The 23,355-nt window shown below is 42.4% G+C and overlaps 1 protein-coding gene across 1 annotated transcript in view; it reads left to right on the top strand.

Moving 5' to 3' along the window:
* Positions 1 to 23,355, top strand: part of znf536 (zinc finger protein 536) — a 199,025-nt gene that overhangs the window by 103,129 nt on the left and 72,541 nt on the right. Inside the window, exon 5 of the mRNA XM_029497423.1 lies at positions 5,127 to 7,420. Coding sequence (XP_029353283.1) covers positions 5,128 to 7,420 — 2,293 coding nt within the window. The 5' untranslated portion in view covers position 5,127. The remainder of the gene's footprint in view (positions 1 to 5,126; positions 7,421 to 23,355) is intronic.

The raw sequence follows: 23,355 nt of genomic DNA, 5'->3' as shown, positions 1-23,355 counted from the left end.
GCTGTTCTCAGTGTGTTAAGGAGGAATAAAGCATTTTGTTAATTTATTGTTATTGCTACGTTTCAAGAAGTGGAATTTCCTGTGGTTATGTAAAATAAACTCTTTTTTGTTTATGCAGCATTCTTTTTTTTTTTTTTTTAGACGGCGTCCACATAAAGTTTCTGCCCGTCAATTTCCATGCGCTCATAACAGGAGACTAGGAATAGGCACACATTTTTAGTTATACTGTACACTAAATTTATGTTTTTAATATGCTCACTCTCATCTGTGTTCAAACCGTGTTTGCTCATATTTGTAGAATAAAAAAAAAAAAAAAACCAACAACATCCTCATATTTAAAATCAAAAGATAGATTAGGCTTTAACTCAGTCACGTCTGCAGCTCCACTGTTTTTATTTCCTCCTCAAAACAGAACAATCCATTTTTGAAGCTTCACGTCTATTTGATCAGAAGTTATGACGGAGTCAGGATTGAATCGGGTTTGTGTGACTGCCTTCCGTGTACATTTCAGAGTGTTTTCGCCTTATTACAGAAAGTAATAATGCAGAGAAGTCAAAGAGTGAGAGCAACACAGAGGGGAAGGGAAAACAAGGGAAACTTTTTTCTTTCTTTCTTTTTTTTTCATTGGATTAATGAAATACCTTGCAAAGACCACCTGGAACAGAACAAAACACAAACCAGGAGGAAACTGGTTTGGAGCTCTAACTAGCTGAAGTAACTTTATCCCAAAACAAAAAGTAATTGATGTTTAAAAGGATGAAGAAGCTCTGTTTGTACTTTGAAAGCATATTTACATCTTTTGAATAGATCCAAACAACCTGTAGTCGTAACATATGGCAAAAATCCAAACTGTCCCTTTAACTTTAGATCGCGTCTCATTAAAGATTTGGGGAAAATATGATGGAATTCAACACATTGTTAATAATGATTGATTCGTTTAACGCAATGAGTTTGTTCATTAGGACTTAATGAGGTATTGCATTGTGATTAATCAATAGCTTTGGTGTCAATATATGCCAAAATAACAAAGTAAAGTCCAACTAATGGCTTTTCGATCCTGTGTAACCCCCCCACCCCCCCAACATCAAGAGGAAAGTTTTATGATAAAACTCAGGCCCTATATAGTCATAATTTTGTATAAAATTGTTGATTTTAATTTGAATTTATAATAGGTATCTCTTTCTAATATTTAAACTGGTTCTCACATACTTCAATAATTTACATGGTTACAATTATAGACAAACACAAAAAAAAAGGAAAATCACATATGAGTTTATGATGCTCGCTATTATTGATAAAGACAGAAATGAACTGAGCACATTCAAATGCTGAAATACACTTCCATTGTATTACAGATACCACTTATAATTAAGCTGAGGCTTGAAGAGAAAAGGAGAAGAGAAGAAAAATGCATTAAGAGAAGCAGAGTCACATCAGTTTGTGTGTGTGTGTGTGTGTGTGTCAATGTGCGGCAGTGTTTATGGTTGCATGTGGTGCCTTGGTGAATATTAAACCACAAACTATAAAGACAACAACTGAGCTGTCGTGAGAAAATGCTAAAGGAAGTCTTTGTGGTTTCATAGGTATCAGAGGAACCAGTTGTTTTAATGAAGCAGCGTTGCTCTACATGCCAGAAAATAATAAGGTTATGCAGGTTAGAATAACGGCAGATAGATAGTGCGGAGGTTTAAAGCTGCACGGTGGATGTGCTGTTCATGATGGAGTCTACACAGCCCTGGCGGAGACAAAGTGGCCCCAGGTCTTTCCTTAACACAACGGTAAGAGTGACAATCGTGAGCTTTGATCTTCTGAAAGCATTCATCACTGCATCGAGGTTTCTTCTGTACATTCGATGGATATTCTGTAAAAGTCTTGTACCAGCAACGGGATGATGTCAAAATAGAGAGTTGTTGGGTGATTTCTGTGTGCAGTCTTTTGACAGCTGCAACATACTCACTGTGTCTTTTAGAGGGCATTCGCATATTGAATTGTTATCTGTAGTCAAAAGGGGTTACGTGTGTGTGTGTGTGTGTGTGTGTGTGTGTGTGTGTGTGCTCTCTTGCTTTTACACCATCCTCAAATTCCCTTGCATGTGTGTGTTGATATGAGCAGAGGGGGGATGTCACATAAGAAATGTCCTTTTTAATCAGGGGAAAAAATATAAAATGACTCGGGAGCAAAGCAAGCATATTAATGTGCCTCATTTGCATACGCTCGTCAGCCAGGATACGTTTATAAAAAAACACAAACTGGATTCGTCAGTTCATTTCACATTATTCCATTGTCTATCTGCCTTTGTTATATGTTAAAGATAAAGACAGAAATCAAATTGAAGAAAAGGGCAAGCCGCTATCTCCCCAAATGAGCAACAGCTCATCAGCCTAGTTTAAATCACAGATTTCTATTCCAAAAGGCGGCTGTCTCTGTAAAAAGAGGCCCATTCAAATAAGGTCTTCTTCGATATAAGCACGCCTGGTGATGGAAGCTGGGGTGTCACATAAATACAATCTGAAACCTAAGTCATATAAAGCAGTCTGGCAAAGTTTTATCTTTGCTTGCAATTCTCTCTTGATATTATTTTCATAATAAATGCATATATATAAATATACTCAGTATGTATACTATAGTATGTGTGGAGATACATGTATGTAAATATTCCACTAATATACATATATATATGACATTTGTGTAAATAAAGCATATAACAGATAGATAATAAATATTTATTTTAAGAAAAGAACCTTAAACCCTTCATTTAATCAAAATTTGACTTGTCCTACTGAGCAAAGTCTTCAATCGTAACAACACAATGATCAGAAAATTCAGTTTGCACCAGTTACCACCAATGTTTTGTTCTCGTAGTTTGCTTTGTTTTCACCACCAGTTCACTCCAAACCAGCTCCATGTGGTTGTGGTCTGGAGACTGCGCTGGTCTTCCAGGGATAGCTCTGTTCCCCTAATGTTTGGGGTCATTATCCTGCTGTGGGACGAAAGCCCAAGCAACCAGCCTGTCTGCAGGAAGTAAGATTTGATGTTGACAGACAGACAGTTTGTCTTAATAAGTCCGCAGAGGTTGTAGTAAAACAGTTTGTTCCAGTTCTGCCTTTGTTTGGAAGTCATCAACGAGTAGGAATCCTTTGCATTAACTTTCAAAGCTTCATTTACTCTCACTGCTGAAAGAAAACTGGGCTTCAACCAACTTTTAAATCCTTGAAAATGTCCTGTTTTCTATCAAATTTACATTGTTTCCTGAGTTTGTGGACACTTGTGCAGTTTACAGCTTATCTATGTACCAGTGAAGTTTATTCACTTCGACTTAATTACCTTCATTTTACCCATGTACTTTTATTAGTTGCTATATTATTACATTTACACTATTGATAACAATACTTCCTTTCTTATATGAGAAACCTGATCATAAGATCCCTTTTAGATTCCAGTCGGCTTTGACAGGAGCGTATTGAGCAGAACATAGCATGACCATTATATTCTTGATGAATTCAGTAGAATTGCTTTATGATACTTGTGGGGAGAATTCAAAAGGCGACCCACAAGTGTCACATTCCTTTAAGCACAAGTGGAAGCTGGTCACAGTCTCTAATTCATGTCCTCAAGATAAGAATCCACCATCAACAGTGAGTTGGAGGGGCCCGTGTCTAAAAGAACAGGGACCCCCTATGTCTTCTAACCTCCTACTGATGGGAGAGACAGGGAGAAAAAAATTCAAATGAATGAGAAAACAAATGAGCCTGGCACAATGCAGGGTCTTCCATGCTGTAGAAACATACTGTAGGTGGAGAGACAGAAGCAGAAAGACAGAGTCTGGCAGAACCTTACTTGCCCTTTGTGGCTGTAAAGTGTATACTGAACATGTGTGAACATATTTAATGCGGGTGTGCCTCACCGTTGCCAGATTGGGTCCATACGCTGCCTAAAATGATGACACTCTCTCTTCAACGTGGACTCACCTAATGTTTGCGCTTTACATTGCCCCTCCATGAAAGGCTTTTTTGATGATTATAATAATGTGTAACAGCACAGTGGCTGCCACTGTTACCAGGCAGCATACTAATCAGTGTAATGAGATATTATACAATATTTTGTTGACCAAAGCAGAACCGTGGTTATTGTTTCTGAGGGTTTGACCCCTGCCAGCAGCCAGAGGAAGTGTGCAGATAGATGTTTATACCTCACCATCTGGAGAGCAGATGGATCTGCATTAAAATCAATGTTATTCTTTTTTTTTTAATATTATTCATTCACTGATGTTGTAACATAAAAAATGAAAACACTTACCATGATAATACAACACGGTCAGAAATCCATGATGTATTTCAATCGTCATGTATCAGCAGCAGGTAGATCGAACAAAGCAACTGCTACCGGATTATTCCTAAGATTAAAGGGTGTGCTTATCTCTTGCCTTTTTTCTTCCAGCATTGAAACTAACTGTTAAACATTGGAAGACAGTTAGCGAGCTGAGGACTAGGAGTAAATCGGGGTGAATAGGGAAAAAAGAAAGAAAGAAAGAAAGAAAAAAGCAGGAGAGCAAAGTGATTCAGATCAAATGTAGTGTGGTTCTTTAATGGAATATTGCACCAAGACAAGTGTCATTGCACCAAGATAAGAGTGTTGTGTTTACTGGAGTAACCCCTTGGTTTTAAGTGCTATTGTTAATATCATAATTGTAGTATTGCGGTGGCTTCCTGACAATGCCGTTGCTCCATTTCATTAAGGCATATAATTGGAAGAATTCTGATAGGATGGGCACAAGTAGTTTAATTATACACTGCTGACTGTGTTTACAGAGTAATTATTCCATCCAAAATGGTGTTTAATTTCGAAAAGTTCTACAGAGTCACATCTTTTTGAGGCCCTCGGTGCTGACAATTGAAAGACAGTCAAATGAATTTACTGTAAAAGGCAACACAGGGCAGGTGTTGTTTGTCTAAATTAAGAGGCATATCAGTTCTGACCATGTGGTTGGACAAACGTCTATTTAGAATTGGAAAAGAAATATTTGAAGGATATTGGCATGTACCGCTGGCATCGAAAACAAACATTGTTTCTGAAATATATCTAATTCTGCACAATGTGCTTTTTCCTTTCTTGTCTTGTTCTCACAGGATGGAGGACTCTAGTTTGTGTCTTGGTGTGTCATCAGCGGTGCCTGATGCTGATGCCCATCTGAGTAGTGCAGTCTTGAATGGCCGCTACCCCATAAGTGAAAAGCTTCACCAGCTTACTGCCCAGCTAGGACACGCCTTTCCCGACCTACACCACCCACAACAGATCCCTGAAGAGAAAGCAGCTACGCCTTTGGACGAGAAGACCCACCACGCAGCCCTGGCTAGTCAACCCATCAGCAGTCAGATGGCCCTGCTAGCCAATCAGCTCAACCGTGACATTGACGCAGGAGCGCTTAGTGGGCTGAATGGGCGTGTTGACCTTCAGCAGTTTCTCAATGGCCAGAACTTGGGCATCATGTCCCACATGAATGATATTGAAGATGACGCCCGCAAGAATAGAAAGTATCCCTGTCCTTTATGTGGCAAACGCTTCCGTTTTAACAGCATCTTGTCGCTGCACATGCGCACACATACAGGGGAGAAGCCTTTCAAGTGTCCCTACTGTGACCACCGAGCAGCTCAAAAGGGCAACTTGAAGATTCACCTCCGCACCCATAAGCTGGGTAATCTCGGTAAGGGCCGTGGTCGTGTCAGAGAAGAGAATAGGCTGCTGCATGAGCTGGAAGAGAGGGCTATTCTGAGGGACAAGCAGATGAGAGGGAGCGGCAGTCTCCTCCAGGCAGCACAAACACCCCATCTGGGCCTCAATAACAGCTCCAACGCCCATCAGCAGCAGCTAGGCTCTGCCTGTGGCCTCCTTCCCCCCTCTGGCCTTGCCACTCCAGAAACAATTTCCCAGCCTTCTTCTTCACCCAAGCCAGCTGGCACCCAGGATGAACAGTCCCTTAACCCAACTACAGGCTTCCGCTGTACCTTCTGCAAAGGGAAGTTCAAGAAAAGAGAAGAGCTTGACCGTCACATTCGCATACTGCACAAGCCCTACAAATGTACTCTGTGCGAGTTTGCTGCTTCCCATGAAGAGGAGCTGATAAGTCACGTGGAAAAGGCCCACATCACAGCAGAGACCACACAAGGCCAGGGTGGCTGTGGTGCTGGCGGCATGCAGATGGCCACTGAATTCCGTTGCGATGTGTGTGGACAGGTGTTCAGCCAAGCTTGGTTCCTCAAAGGTCATATGCGCAAGCACAAAGACTCCTTTGAACACTGCTGTCAGATCTGTGGCCGTCGATTCAAGGAACCCTGGTTCCTGAAGAACCACATGAAGGTACATCTCAACAAACTGGCCATCAAAAGCAAGCCGCCCCAGCCCAGCGAGCAGGATATTGCTGCCGTCAATAGCATGAGCAATCTGGCTCAGGAAGCACATGCCAACCTTTACTCCCGCTACATCTCCTGTCTTCAGGGAGGCTTCCTTTCTCCAGACAAACAGGGCCTGAGTGAGCAGCACCAGATGTTGGCTAAAGCAGGGATAGCCATGAAGGAAAAAGAAATGCTAGGGAAGCTGCTGGGGCCAATGGCGGGAGGCATGGGCCATGGGCTGGGAGAAAATGAGAAGCGCTCACTCCTGGGTTGTCTAAACCTCGTGCCACCACTCAAGTCAAGCTGCATGGAGCGCCTCCAGGCAGCTGCAAAAGTGGCAGAAATGGATTCCCTCAGTAGCTACCAAGCCTGGCAGATAATGGCTCGTGGCATGGCTATGGACAGGGCCTTCATGCCTAAAGAGCAGCAGCAGCACCACATTCCCCCAGGTCAGGAAGATGATATGGGTGGTGCAGGAGCACTGGCTTCTTTCTCAAAGGATAAACAAGACTACTCCTTGATTTCTTCCAGCGATAGCACCAAGCAGAAGCAGCTCTCTGAAGCTTTGCAGGGGTCCAAGGTCTCTAGTGGAGCAATGATGTCCATGAAGGAGGACGGAAGAGGCTTTGACAGTCACCGTGACATAATGTCTCACCATGGTAGTGCCGAGGCTCCTGGAGCCCTGGCTGGCTTGGGTAGCCCCAACATTGACTACAGCCTTTCCAGCCTCTCCAGCCTAAAGGAGAAGCCTTCAGAGTGTCCTGACTGTGGCCGGATCTTCCGAACCTACCATCAGATGGTTGTCCACTCCCGTATCCATGGCAAAGACAGAAGAGGCATTGAGGAAGTGCTCCAGCAACAAGGTCTTGACGAACGCCGTGGATCAGCCAGTGACCCCGAGTCCCAGTCCATCAGCCGTTCCACCACTCCTGGTTCATCCAACGTGACAGAAGAGAGTGGAGCTGGAGGAGGACACTCCCAGACTGGAAGCGTCCAGGATGACAGCCCACATCCCTCTTCACCATCTTCAGGTAGGAAAGTCAGAGACTAAATGACAGTTGATTCTTTGGTTAATTATGTATATCTCACGATGTACACTAGAGAATCAGGTTTCATGAATTGGTTTGAAATGTCCACAAAAAAATCTCGGTAAAAGAGAATGTAAATCAACCAAAACACCATCCGAAGAATCAGACCAGCACATTGCTCACATAATTCCGATACTTAAGTTATGCTGGGCATGTTAACAATTGTCCCTTGACACCACTGTGTTGTTACCGGAATTCACATTAAGCCAAACACAAGACTCCAGAGATCACAAACCAGGAAGAGACCTGCTCCAGCATTGCATTCACATTTGCAGGTTAGCAGCCTGGATCCCTGTGGAACATGAGTAAAGACTGGGAGCGGAGGGACAAACTCATTTTAACCACAGCGATTAATAAATGTCTTTAATAAACACGTAGGAGACAACCGTACCCCTCCCCTCTCGCTTCACAGAAAAAACAGGCCGGCCGGGGCTAGATAAATGTATGTTTAGTGGGATTAAGGGAGGCTCGTTGCTAATGATTACACAAGTTTTTAAAGGTAACTTTCGCTTGCTCCTCAGGGCACTATTCTGGCGTTAAGTACGTGCGTGGTAATTAGGTCACGACTATGTGATAATCAGTCGGTTTAAGCTAAACAAGACACTAATTAAAGCTATACATATAAAACAGGTCAAAAAAAAATTGTGAACTTCATTTGCAAAAGCAAGGATGTACTTTTAAGTCCTGTGAGGAAAGAAAATATATAAATAAATATAAATATAAATCAGAGTGGCTTAGCTTAAGGCTATAAGCAACTTAATTCCACCAGTGTAGACGAAATTGTTTATTTATTCACAGAGGCATAAAGTCCTTATCATGCCCATGTAGTGTGATGGGTTTGAACATGGGATAGGCTATGTTTATTTTAATCTAAGAAATAATAACAGACAACCCCCCACCCCAATTAGGAATTAATGAAAATGAGAGTGAGATAAAAACCTATTTTCTTTATAGAGACTATTAAACATAACACTTTCTCAACAGGGTGGGGGTGTAGCGGATGTAATTATCTTCTGAATTTTAATGCTGGAAGTTTCTCTCTCCATCTGTCTCTCTCTCTCCCTCTCTCTGTATGTCTCTTTTGACTCAAGCACTTTGAATCTGATGGGTACAGCTTGTGGTGTTTCAACAGGTTCAGTAGTGTTGTATTAACAATGAGTGTGCAGTATAAAAAGAAGTGAATTCAAATAATAATCGACAAATAAGACCAGCAGAATTTACCACCAAATGCTAACAAAGTGCAAATGAATTCATTAGATTTAGTTGAGTGGTTAAATCTCACCCCTTAGTCATCACTTTTGGAGGAGGGGAGGATTAAAGACAAAATATATATTCAAAAATAAATGCAAATAAATTCTGGCAGCTTTGCAAAAATCCTGTAGGTTTTCCTCAAGGCCTTAATATCGGCCTTCCTGCTGTTCTTTTGAGTGTCTATATGGCTGTGCAGGTTGTGAAGCCCAGCGATGCACCAGCACTCTTCAAGCTCCTCCTCAATCTGCGTCTGTTCTATCAGAAACTGTCCTCATGTTGTTGTTGCAGAGATTTGTGAGAGCACGAGCCACAACAGGATGTCAAACTGTAGCTAACTGCTACAGAGCGCAGCTGGAAAGTAAACTAAAACAATTACCCATGCACAGATCTGAATAAAGTGGGATACACTTTCACTGGAGAAAACAAACAAAAAAAAAAAAGTGAGAAGTAAACAGATTTGACATTAAAAATGTTAAATATGCTTGTTGTGCCACTTTCTGTTTTTTTTCATTCAGAAGTAATAAAACTTGCCTTTTTTCACAACTTACATTTTGATTTACATTTGGAGCTTGGGGACTCTCAAATTAGAAGCTTTGATGTGTGAGAGAAAATGTGTCTGAGTCTCATGTTGAGAAAAGTGTGAAGCCTCTCCTCTGTATGTGTGCGCTTAACAGTATGTGTGCATATCACTCTCTTGTGTTGTGAACAGGATGTGGCTACTGTACCATTGTCTTTATCTTAATATCTCATGCTCAAAAAGAAGTGTAAAAGTGTAATGCTGTGTCTGTGTCTGTGCTGCGCACCTGCAGGCAAGTGCCTACCTATATGTGAGCCTCTGCCCCGCCACCTACCCATAGCAATTTTGAGTTAAACTTAAATTATAGTAATCAACAATAACATCTCAACTGTGAAAGAAGGTCAACCGCTTTTGTCTTTGAGACGGCACTTGTTTAAAAGCAATGTGTGAAAAAAAAAGAAAAAGAAATGAGGACGAGAAAGAGCAGAAAAACAAAAGCGTCTGTCAGAGGGATCCTTTAAAGACCTTCCCTGTTACAGTATAGTTTAGCGGCTAACCTTGAGCGTGCCTCTTATTCAACGAATTTCATTCTCTCGCTCTTCTTTTAAGAAAACAAAGAGGTAATTACATTTATGCCCATCACCATCTTTTTTTTTGTTGTTGTTGTTTTTTTGATGTTGTTTAGTTATCCTTGGAGTGACTTCATATCATCATTGTTTCATGTGATGTGTCAAAGTAGCCGAGTTTAGAGGAAAAAAAACGCATTGCATCGTCGGGAGGTTCAGCAACAGGTAGACCTGCAGCCTGTCACGTGTGAAATAGACCGGTCCGCTGGAAAGCATTGCCTTTTTTTGTGCCAGCACTAACGCGCTTGTAACCCACCATTAAAAATCCTAATTTGGGACCATAGTGTCTTTCCCCCGTTCTCGAAGCACAATGTGGCTGCGTGTGTAAAAAATAGGCTTTGCAAGGCCTAAAGCGGCAGCAATTCTTCTTTACACGCACTTCCACAACCTTCCCACTATCCCTAAACCTCACTCCCACCTCTTGGCTCCGGGCTGTAAACGACTCTATATGCTCCCTCTGGCTCTCTCTTTCACTGTCTCTCTTTTTCTCTCTGGAGAATCCCCCATGTCTACATTTTTTTTTTTTCTTTAAGAGGAACAGCGTTTTAACATGGTGAGGATTAGCCTGCATATCCCTGGTCTTTACCGTGGCTCAAACAAGCAGGCAAAATGCTTGCCTTATACAAATTGAAATTGGATTTGCCAACTTGACGCCTTAGGTTATAAAGCGTGGATATTCATCTAATTGCGACAGTACAATGGGGGCGTAATTACACGTGCAGACAAACTGTTACAGTGTAATTACTGTGTCATTAAAGCAGAAATAAAGTAGACTTGAACAAGATCCATACTGCTATGAATATGCATAGTGACAAATCCAGTTTAACTAGCTATTATTGGCTAGATGTTGTCAATACTATGTTATGTATTATTAGCAATATTATGAACACTGTGAAATATGTCACAACGATAAAACGAAGCATCACGGCCATTTATACATTCATAAGTAGAATTCTCAATCGTGGTCCTGAACATTTTGAGACAACTGTGTAAAAATGAATTTAGTAGCTGAACTTGGGGGTGTATAATACACGCTGTACTTTCAAATGACGGAGGATTTACATATTTTTACCCCCTTTTAAACAGTGTGTTCAAGGCGGGAATGTTGCTGCTTTATTCCGTCTCGCTGCTCCACGTACACGGTACAAGAGGAAGTTGACTGCGTTGTCGTGTCATCTGAAATCGTACATCAGGGCTTTGTTTGGTTCCGTGTAAACAGAAGTAGGCGTAATGAAGGGTCAGTATAGCAGGTTTTCATTCAAAAGGAGGTTTTACAAAGAACTGTAGCTTAGTATGTGCCACAGCCTGCTTAAGATGACAAAGAGGCAGGGGTTACATTTTCTTTTGAGCCCCGAATTGACCCCTCCCACCATCTGAGCCAACCATGTCTCCTAAAAATCCCATTAATATACAACTCATTTTGAAAACAAAGTTGTTTTGGAGGATATGTGCTCTTAGCTGTGGTATGTTTTTCTGATAACACAGTAAGGGAATGTTAATATATATTTTCCTACTTAAACGTCTGAGGTTACAGAATATCCACCTTTTGGGAATGCAGTATTCATTCATTCAGCTTCAACCTCTTTATCCATTTCCTAGTAGTGGGGGGTGCTGGAACCAATCCCAGCTCACACTGGGCAGGGGTGGAGTACACCCTGGACAGGTCGCCAGTCCAACGCAGGGCCGAAACACAGAGACAGACAAACAACCACTCACACTTAGAGTCACTAGTTTACCCAAACATGATGTCTTTGAACGGTGGGAGGAAACCCACGCAGAGAACATGCAAACTCCGCACAGCCTAACCCGCACCGAACCCACAACCTTCTTATTGTGGAGCGGCAGCGCTAACCACTATCAGGCCAGTGATTATATTTGACATAACCCTAACCCTAACCCTAATGCCATAATAACATGAATAGGAAAATACCTGAGATATTTATAGTATCTAAAAACACAATATCCCGACAAACAAAACAGGAACACAACCGGTTGTGGTTGAAGAGAGTTTGGCTAACACACTTAGTCTTCTGCATTTTAGTGGCGCCAGTAGTTAAGAAATCAGCCTCTAACAAGGTGACAATCAGATGACAGTGTAAAATAATCTGAAATGCAGTGAATTTTGGATATTTAGGGCCACTCAGGGTCAAAGGCATGATAGCAGCTGCCTCTTTCATACATATAGCCATCAGTTTGTGTATTCATGTATTCCTCCATGGTGGAAAGAAGGCTCAGCAAATCATGCAGTGTGATCAGCTCATTAAAGGAACTATTTTTAGGTTATAAAACGCCATCTGAGCAGCGCAACGTCTCAGGCCAGACCTGAGTCCACAGTGACTATGTTGGTGACTATGAGGGCTGATGGGTTGGTCCTAGATGGTTAGCATGCCAACCTTGGTAAAAGAAGGGATAGGAATAAAAAGTTGATTTCCACCAATGGATATTTCTCTATGATTGGAGGAATAACCTTTGATTTTGGACTCAACATTCCTTCCTCCTTCTGCAATGCAAACAGCTGACAATGTTAAAGGTAGCTGTGTATCTAGCTGTGTAACTTGGAGATAGCTCATTAAATTTTATTTGCTCACATGTAAGAACAGAAAAGATAAAGAAGCTATATCCTGATGTTATTCTGTTTAATTAATCTTAAAATGATGCTAATGTCATATATAAATAACTAGTGCACATTCTTGATTACATTTCACTGTCTTCATCACAAGATAAGTGTCAGGGTGATTGGTTGGCTTCTGGGGTATTCAATGAAATTTTGGGATTGTCACCCTTTGAGTCAATTAATCTGACCCTGTGAATGTCAGATACAAAGAAGAAAAACCCCCACCACTTCTGCTACTGAAAAAAAGATCAGATATATCAGAAATATAAATGGACATCAACTACAGGAAGGGCACAACTAAACTGCTGTCAAATTAGCTACATTTAGCTGATGGTCTCTAGGAAAACAAGACATCGCCCCTCACTGTATACAACTACAGTGCTACCACATCACACAGCAGCCAGCACTTTGAAATGAGGCCAGTCCTCTGTGAGTCTGTGCCCCCCCCCCACACATAATATATGTGTGTAAAACTATGTGCATTAAAAAATAATGAATTATGTCTCTCAATTTTTCCCCCCATTTCTCCGCTCTGCATAAATTATTTTGTCTTTGTAATTGACATCCGTTCCTCTACCAGCGCCCCCCCCAGCACTCTTCACACTATTCTTCTTTTCTCTATAATCAGAGAACTCAATGGTTACAAAACCTGAGCTTTCTACCCCCCCGCTCACTTGAAGGAGCCTGGCCTGTCATATCTGTATTTTTTATGTGTCACCAAACTTAAATAGACAGTCATTGTATTACAGGCACATTCATTCCCCGAGCTGTATTTTTGTACAGTAGGTCAGGACTCTGGTGTCTGGTAAATGATAAAAGTTCTATTCAAATGCACTAATTGTCAGTGTGCTGTGCTGATTGACATGTCTCGGATAAATGCAGACTTAGTATTTTCGTACACGCTTGCACAATATAAAAGGGCAATTTATTTCTCTGTTCTTCTTTCTCTTTTTCCTTGCACAGTTCATTTGATTTCTTTCTTCCTTCCTTGCTCTCTCTTTCTCTCCCCTGCCCCGTCTCTCAAACTCAATTTGTAAATATTACCCATGGTGGGAATTAGCCCAGGCTCTTTAGATATTTTAAAATTCCAATTGTATTCCGACGAGTGCGTTTGAACGAGGGAAGGACTGCAAGACTGGGTTTTGCTCCTCAGTATTCCTGGGTGGCTATCAGTGGCTAGTCTTGTTCTTATGAAACATTTATCAGCCCGTTTTATGTCTTAATGATCACGTTAGGATTCCCCATTTGGTTATGAAGCTGGGACAGAATGAAAAGAAGAAAAAGACTGTTGAGAGAGTGGAGGAGAGGTGAAGAAAAAAAAATGACACGGGCAATTCAGCAGGGAGAGACTGAGTGGAGTGAGATGAGAGGGGCATCACATTCCTCAGTAAACAGCATCACATTATGCCATCCACTCTTTTCAACTCCCAGTCTTTGCCAAACATAGTGTACCTTTCTCCCAGAACAAGATTCCTTGGCTCACACACACAAACGCACACACACACACACACGCCTCCTCCTTCTTCTTCTGTCTTTCCCCCGTTTCTGTTTTATGTTTTTATAATTAAAACATAATATTTATCTTTCCATAACAGAAGGCTGCCTTACTCCGTCAGGTAGACTGTTTGCATATTAATATTCTTAATACATCAACAAGCTATCTTCTCCGGTGTCATTGCTGAAACTGAGCTCTTTTTTAACAAAGGTTTCAAAATGCAGGAAGAAGTGAACTTTATTGAAGACGCCAGAGAAAGAGAAACAAAACAGAAAGTGAGAGGAAAAGAGAGATATGAATTAACATCACAGTCGCAAGTTGTACCAGTGTTGAGTGTGTTTACAGGGTCCCAGGATGGCCATGAATTTTGACCAAGCAGGCGTCTGTCCCTCCTTCAGTCAAAATCAAACCACTTTAAGCAAATAAAAGTTCTTCATTTGATTGTTTTGGTGTGTGCTTAATGAAGAGAGGGAAGGTGGCTGTGTGTGTGTGTGTGTGTGTGTGTGTGTGTGTGTGAGTGTGTGTGGATGGGGGGGGTTAAAGAGTGTAACTCAACGAGGGCGAACGCCAAGTTCCTTTTCTCTGTCTGGTGACAGCTGTCTGACTCTGTCAATGTGGGATTCCTGTGAAATGAGGCAGGGTTCTCGGTCAAGGAATGCAAATGGGCAGCACTGGATCGCGGAAACCAGGACCAGGCACGGTGGGGGTGTGAAGTGGGTGTGCGTTGGGGGGGGCTCTGTTTGAACAAGTTAACTTGGGCATGATTGGGGTTCTTCCTGTAAGTGAAAGAGCAAGAGAATACATTGACCTTTGCCTCATTAAAAATGGAAGCCAGGCATGTGATACCATGACTAGGGAATCTCTTGCTTGGTTATTTTTTTCCTCTCCCTCTCTGCTTTTGTGCTCCTCTTCTCCTCCCTTCCCTTGCTTTTGCGCTTTCCTCCTTGCGCTCTCATTCTCTAATTTTACCCACCCCCCCCCAATCGCTTCCTCTTAACCCCATTGACAGGTCACATAAAAAGCCTTTTGTATCAACATCAGGGTGCTGACATGAGAGCAGAGAGAGTGACATGAAAAATGTGCTTTTTTTTTTTCTTTCTTAGTTGTAGCTATCTCCCCATCACAAAAGGGACAGAAGGAGGAGTAAGAGAAAGTAGGGAGAGAGATTGGGGAGGGGGGAAGAAAAAGTGGAAGAGGCAAAAAGTGACAGAGGAATTAAGTCCAGGGATAAAGATCTCTGGCTTTGTTTTTTTTTTTTTTTTTTTTTTTTACTCTCTCACCCTGCCACTTTCCAATTGTTTTTAAAATATTTGGCAATGTCAATTAGTAAGTGAGCAGAGCTAGCTGATGAACACAATTTTCCAGGCGACTGAGCACCCTATTGTTGTGGAGCGAACAGCAGATTTCTGAGGTCATTATCATTCCCTGTTAGCCGTGCCCAGCTGCTCTCCTCTTGGCTCCAGCCATCTCCGCTCCCTCTCTCCTTGTTCCTCCTACTCTCTTACATCTCCTCTCCTCTCCTTTCCTTTCCTCTCCTCTCCTCCCTTCCTTCCCTACATCATGTTCACCAGTTCAGGGCTGGTTGATAGCAGGCAGCAACAGGGGGCCTTTCAACAAGGGGAGGGAAGGGAGGAGCTTGCTGGTAGAAAGAAAGGAGGAGAGATTGAGATGAATATAGTGCAAGAGTCTGTTTGTGTGTGTGTCGGGGGGTTGGGGGTGGTCGTGGGGGTACAGTAAAGGCAAATGAATGAAAAGAGGAGGAAACAAGGGAGAGGAATGAAATGAAAGAAAGAAAGAAAGAAAAAAAACGGGATGGCACAGAGGCCAGCAGGATGAGGATGCGGATCAGGTGGTGGCTGAAATGAGGGGACTAGGGGGTTAGGGAAAAAGTAAAAGATGAAGGGACGCTGGAGAGAAAAAGAACAGGATATTAAAGTTTGGACATGTGGATGGTAGAGAAGGACAAGTCTAAGAAAATCTGAGAATTTGCACGACATTTATCAAACCTACTCGTGTTTTATGGCAACATGTTACTCTGCATTTTATCAGTTTGTGCAGCACTTATTGTGAACTGATGGTTTCGCAATCTGAGCGTTGAGAAACGTTGGAATAAACAGTCTTATTGTTCTGGGAAATGCTCCGTCTTCAAAGAAAGACGTCTTTGTTGACAGTGACCTCAATTAAAAACATCCTATGTTCAACACTTAAAGCTCTACTCATTAAAAAGAAATGCATAGAGTCAACACATGGCTGTACTTTACGGGGCGGTGAACATGGTGCAGATGAGGTTTAAGATTAAATAAAAAAACACCTGCCTGCTGTTACACTTTTATGTGAAAAGAATGGAGCTTTCTTTCATTCGGCACAAAGCATCCAGGTATCTGCATCTAAACATCCAAAGGAGTCTTTCTTTCTTTTGCAGAAAAAATGATGAAAGATCCCTTTGAGTCAAAGTACAAAAAGAGAGAGAGACAGAAAAAGAAAATAAAAAAATCTCAGACTTTTTTGTGCTTGCCAGTTGTACATCTTAATGTGTTCCCAGAGGCCTTTTCACCCTCCTCCACTTCCTCCTTTCTCCCCCTCCACCTCACTGCACACCCGCCACTACCACCACCACCTCTCCTCTCACCCATGGGTGCGCGCTCTCTTTCCTTTCCTTGCGCTGTCACGTACACGGCAGTAGATTTTACACCTCTTGGAAAGCAGAGAATTTCTACTTTTCCTCCTTTGTAATTGTTGTTCATTAAAACATTACTTAAAAAGCTGAGCCTGTTAATGAAAAGTTACAGTTGACACCAACTATTACCAGAAGATCTAGTTGTAAGGAGCTAAATTAAGGGACAATTCTACCACCCCCCCCCCCCAAAAGAAAAAGAAATCCTGCAGACCAGCGTCTTTCAGTCCTGACTCTTAATGCTCAGTTCCACCTCCCATTTTTGTATTGCTTCTTTTTCCTGTCCAACCTGTAGAAAGTTAACACTGGTTGGTAGAGGGTGTGCGCGTTCTTCTGAGAGACAGTGTGTGTGCATGTGTGTGTGAGAGAGCGAGACAGAGAGAGAGAGAGAGAAAGGAAGAGGAAGAGCAACAGAGAGCGAGAGAGTGAAAAAGGGTGAGCAGCATCAAAGCGTTGCTCTCAGCTGCAGCTGCCAAGCTTCCTCGTCCCCAGTTAGCAGCCATCCAGCTGTCAGGCTGCGTGAAGAGGAAGGGAGGGCGGGGGGATCTCTCACCAGCCATATGGTCCCCAGTTCTGTCGGAGACACTCCACGCTCCGTGGGCAAATGGCAAACTCATATATCTAATCAACACTCTTAATATCCAGACCTGAGACCAGGGATATTTTCAGAGTGGTGCCTTTCAGCAGCATGGCTAAAGAGAGAGTGTGGGATATGACCAGGCACTCAGAGTATGTGCCGGTGGTGTCCTGTCAGCTTTACTGCACATAGGTTGTACAGGGGGGAGCTGTGTGTGGAAAGGCCTGCTTACATTGATTTTACAAGAGACTGCTGGCATCACTCTGTGTGCTACTTATTGTCATGTTAAAATATGAGAATCAACAATGCATTAATCTTCCTAAACCCCCTCTCTCACACCGTAGACATAAATCCCAAAAAATATATGTATACAAAGCAAACATTTTTTTTAAGCTATTTATTTTTTTCTTCACGGGCATCGTGGGCAGCTGGATACTGCAGTTTTAATCAACCATTACTCAAACGGGAGAGAGTGGTGCATTTGTCAGGGAATCTAGTAAGCCACTCAATGATGCACATTTCGGTGTGTGTCTGTATAGCAGAGGGCGGAGCGCAACGGCGTTGAACAACTTCATAGTTTTTGGCCTGCATTCTATATTTTCTTCAATCTTGTTTCATATTTGAAATTGTTTCAGCGCTTTGTTGAGCTGTAAGTTGTTTTCCATTCTAGCCAATAAATAAATATTCTGTTCTGTCCTCTGAAGATGGCCTGTAAATCATTGACTTTCCGTGATACTTAAATGTCCTACGTGCTGAAATTAAAGGTTTTATTTTGAAGTTTTAATGTCCTAAAGAAGGTATATTTATGGTTTGAAGAGCCAAAAAACCATTTCAGCGTAGTTTTAAATTTTCTCTCTCACACTTCTCTCTGGACCTCCAGTAACAGGTCAGACAGCCAATCAGAAGGGAGGATCTGTTCCTTTCCTGAGTGATCAAACAGAATCAAATACAAAATATGGCACATTTCAGGGAAAGGCTTAGAAAAAAACAAATACTGCAAGGTGGTGTGGTGCACAGATGGGCCAGGCTCGGTGGTGGCTGAGGGTGGTGACTGGTTTGTTGTGACATCACAACGTTACAGATGTCCTGATGACTGGTTTTAAAGCTCAGTGTCTCAGTACGGGCTTTGAGAATTTCTCTGTGGACTGAGATCTTCGATACTTAATGGTATTAGTATGGAACCTTGACCTGATTTATTACGAAGGATCACACAGAGCTTCATCATAGTTTCTGCTCAATAGTGACACTTACGAAAGATTTCTGGCAACTACCTTATGCTACTACTCTCTCTCTTTCTGTAGTTCCCAAACTACAGGATCTTGCGTCTGTTTGCGATTACATATCCATGTTCATGCTAATGGAAACATGCCACCGCTTTACCACCCTGTGACTTATTTTGTTCTTTAGAGATTTTGAATAACCATTGGGTTTTTATATTGTAGTGAATTAGAATATAGCCAGCTCAATGATCATGAAAATACTTGGTAGGTGGATAAATTCATTTTTGTTGTCAGAAGTTTTTATGGCATGTGTTAACCAAAAAAAAAAATAAAAAATAAAAAAATACTGTAACATTTGTTAAAGTGAGAAAGTATCACATAGACTGTCTAAACCACGAAAACTTTCTACACACTGCTCTTTGTCTTCTTGCATGTGACACATTATCATGACAGTAATATTTGCAGTGGATTGACTTGAACCCTTGGTTTTAGCTCAGCAGACGTGGTTAGCTTTAGCCTAGTTAGCCCCAGAGAGAATGCGCCGGAATATGGCTTTGTGCTGTATCTTTTAGCAGGATGCTACACCTGCTCATCTAATCCCGGCAGGCCTCTCTGCCACAGTAGTCTCTCCAGCTGCAGAGTTACAGGTGCCTCATGGCACGGCAAGCCGCACTGAATCATGGGGAGAATCATACAGTGACATGGCTGTGTAAAGCTTGGAAACAAGTGCCCCCCCCCCCCCCCCGATTCCAATCCACCCCGTGTCTCCCCTCCTTGTTGGGAGCGAAGAGCACAAATCCCTCCCCGTTTTTTTCAGCAAACAGTCGTTATTGGATGGAGCACGATGCCGAGGTGGTGGATGAGAGGGAAGCTAGATAGCCAGAGCCGAAAAGAGCAAGCAAGTGAGTGACATGGAGAAAGCGTTGAAAGGAGAAAAGGGGAATGGAGATTTAAATAGAAGTCAAGAGATATGGACGTGGGCCGCTGGAGGAAGAGGAGAAGAAGGGGAATGATCCAAGTCGCACAAATCTTTGCTCAACCCAACAACCTGAAGCAGAGACCATTAAAAGGAGGGAGAGCGGCTGAGATAGCAGCCTAGATGGATATGGTGGCAGCAATGGTTTGGAGGGATGGTAACTTTAATGGCCCCACTGGGTTTTTAATGAGTGTTGTGCCCCAAACAAAACGAGCTAATTAGTGTTATCATCCATACATCAGACCCTACACACACCCATTCGTTTTCTGGCAGACACATACACTCTGCTTTACACACTCACAAAAGCCTGCTCAAACAATCCTCATCTTTTATTTAGAAATATACATACCACCAGTACATATTTATTTTATTTTACTTTAAATACATTTAATGAAATTTAGTTCCCCCTCTGATCAAAAGACAAAATGTAACCATCGCCGATCCTCTCCATTTCTTTTTGATTATCTCGCCCTATGTGGTCGCACTCTCACACAGAGATGTTTCATTCTATTTCATCCTGAACTGAGACCCCCCCCTCCACACACACACACACACACACCCCTTTCCCCTTCTTCCCTCCCTTTCTGGACGGGGGGGAAAAAAAAAATCGTATGCACACACACACACTCTCTCAAACCCAGGAGGCCGTGCCCTGTTTGTGAGCTGAGCGATTATGTCTACACTGGTTTAAAAGCAGGATAACATTGCCATGAATGGGAGCTTGGAAAACAGAAAAAAAAAAAAAGGAGGGGGGAGGGGCGGGTGGTTCGAACCAATATCCCGGCATTTGAACTAAAGCTGTTGTTACCTGCCTGTAAGCCACGTGTTTGTCACGCCATCGCCCGTGGTTGACCACAACAACCCCCCTGCCCCTCCTCTCCCCCACACCCCCACTTTATTTCTCTTGCTCTAAGCCTATTATAAAATCAATAAACAATTGAGCTTTTTTTTTCCAGTGCTTTTAAATCTTTTTCTCCTCTATATATCCTCTGAGATGAAGGGGAAGCATGCAGACAGTGGCAGGAGGGAGGGTTGGGAGGGTGCTGAAGTAATAAAGGAGGAAGAAAAAATTGCTTTGTAACCCTTTGCTTTCACAATTTTTACGTCCAATGAGCTCTTCACCAACTGATGTCAGATATTCTCCATTTTTGTTTATGCCAGCTTCTTCGACTAAAATGCAGTCATCTGAAGAGAGCCTGCGCTTTGGTTTAACTAAAAGAAGAAGGAAAATACGAAGATACTACAACATGATTGGAAATTTGCGACATGGACGCACCATGTCATAGACGTTTTGACTAAAAATTTTGATTTCCCTTTTGCCTTTTCCTTTTGAGCCAATGCTGAGTTTTCAACTGCAGTTTCATTGCCTTTTGTCACACCACTTTATATCGCTTTTCAAGTTCGTGTGGTTATAGAAAGCTCACGGGAATGATTGAAGGATTTTTAATTGTCACATTCTTGAAATGTAATAACCCTTGAGTTGATAAAAATCAACAAACACCAACTCTGACAGCTGATTTTCAAATTAGGCATCAGAAAATGTGGCGTTTACAGATTTTAATTCCCTTTGTCAGTTTCAACTCATGTTTCAAACTCAGCGGTGCTGAGATGTCAATATAAACTTTTTATTCCACCAGTCGCGCAGAGAAGTTGGAAATTATGATCCACAAACATACACTGACATGCGCGCACACACACGCGTGCGCACACACACACACAGGTGCTCGCTTTCACTTTGTTTACTCCTCGAGTCTTCTTGGAGTGCAGATACAGTAATTATCAGTGATCAAAAACAGCACAGGTTTTTGTGCTGATGTTTTTGATGTTTTCATGATATTGTGTCGCCACATCAGTTATCGCACAAAAAGAAAGCAATTTGTGGGAAATAAGCTTCTGCCGAACATACTTGAGTAGGTCCTTTGTAGACTGGATACAGTATGTTCTCGGGATTCTACCTAAGCGTAAACCTGCAGATGGTGATAGACCAGCCCGGCATGCATCCAACGTTTTGTGGTTTTTCTTTTCTTTTTTCTTATGTGAAAGGAATGTCAAGAAAACCTTACTTTCCTGAAACTATTATGCTTTAAAAGGTTTTTTGTTTGTTTGTTTGTTTGTGTTTGGGTCAGTGGATGGAGGATTTCACACACATTTCATGCATCTGTCAGCTCTTATGTGGGTTTTTTGTTTGTTTTTTTTTTTTGCTTTTCTACCCAAGAGACCTGCAGATTTTTGTCAGAAAGTCTTGTCCTGCAGCTCTCCTTGTCTTTCGTACTTCCCCTTAAACTGATTTGCTAAATGACGTTTCAGACAAAGTTGCAAAAATTCCAGCTTCAAGGGCTTCGGTATCTTTTTATAGCGTCCACTGCTCTGTAAAACATCTATCAGCTTCATTCTCAGTTAATCGCCTGGAGAAGCTCAATGGCTATTGAGTGCTACCACAAGGTTTAAAGAGTCAGAGACATTATCACCTCTGGAAACCTGCCTTACAAATCCTAATGCGTTAAATAACGCCTAAGGAGTTAATGGACTTCTGAGCCCACAAACAAAATTGCTTTTCCATTTTTTTCCACTTCAAGAAAAGAATGTAAAATGTAATTTGCCCAGGCAGGCTGAAAAATTTAGCATGAAACACTGCCGCTTTGCTAACACCGTGTAAGATAACGCAGAGATTTTAAGAATTCTTAAGAAAGCTCGTGGTTTTGTCTTCTCTGCATCGGGCTTACACTGATCCACCATGCCTGCTGTATGCAGTCCAGTGGCCGGACTTTTGACAGCAACAGATTTCCCCAAGCTGTTGATTACATCATCTTGGACTTTATTCTTCAAGCTTGCCTCCATCTTGGCTGACCCTTCCCTCAACATGCCTGCTATTGGCTGACCCGCCCCAACTCCCCACGCCCACGCCACTACCAACACCATACAAGCACCGCCACCCAACCCCACCCCTCCACACCCCTTGCCTGTCCTCAGCCAAGCCTTGATTGGATGACTCAAAAGATCTCTGGAAAGCTCTCATCAGGATGGTGTAAATGAGCATAGATGTGGACTATCATGGTCAATCGTCCGCACTTTTCTTTGGCTGCCACTTGGTCTTTGGAGACAGGGACCACGATGTACACACAGGGCATCGATGCTGGACGAGCGTTTTGGCTGGCTCGGATTTGTCCCCAACACAGAAAAACCCTGTGTGGGCCACTGGTGGTGACTGCGCTTGAGGCAGCATGGTGTGGCCATGTGTGTCACATCCCCCCTTGTCATCCCACCAGACGGAGGGCTGTATCATGGCTATCGTCCTGTCACACTTGGATGATGCTTCTTCGCCTCGAGTTTGACAGTGACTTGCCTTAATGACAATAACCAGCTTTCTTATCCACCTGGTTCAAAAGGTCTATGTGCTGGAGATTGGCAGGCGTTTCATTTTCCCTCTCTCTCACTGCTGTTGTGTTTTGCTATTCATTTTGGTCATCAGTTTGCGTTTCTATTGGCTCTTCTCGCATTATGCCATGTTAACCATTCGGTCCTTTTCACGTCACGTGACCTCCACAGATGTATTCATTCCTGGAGTGACAGCCAAAAACTCTGATCCTTGTTTACAGGTCCTCTTGCCACTGAATCACACCTCTATTCAGCAGGAGAGCCGAAGAAAGAGTAATTCACTCTGTAAGCATCCGTTGTCCCTTGCTTTACTCCCAGTGTTTTGCTACTTCTTCCCCTTATTTCCACTGGGAGGAACACTGACCTCATTTGTGAGGACAATAACCCCCTTGACTTTGGGGATTAAGACATGAAACCTTTGTGGATTAATTAGGTTCAGAGCTGAATTCATTTTGTCGCCATGGAAAGCAAAGAGGAAGGAGGCGGATATGGGCTGTAGGCTGTATTATGAATTTGCTGTTAGCCCAGATAGATATATTAAAAACAAATGTTG

This window comes from Echeneis naucrates, chromosome 3 (genome assembly GCF_900963305.1).
Source record: "Echeneis naucrates chromosome 3, fEcheNa1.1, whole genome shotgun sequence".
Lineage (NCBI taxonomy): Eukaryota > Metazoa > Chordata > Actinopteri > Carangiformes > Echeneidae > Echeneis > Echeneis naucrates.
This window is presented reverse-complemented; position numbering and strand designations above follow the sequence as displayed.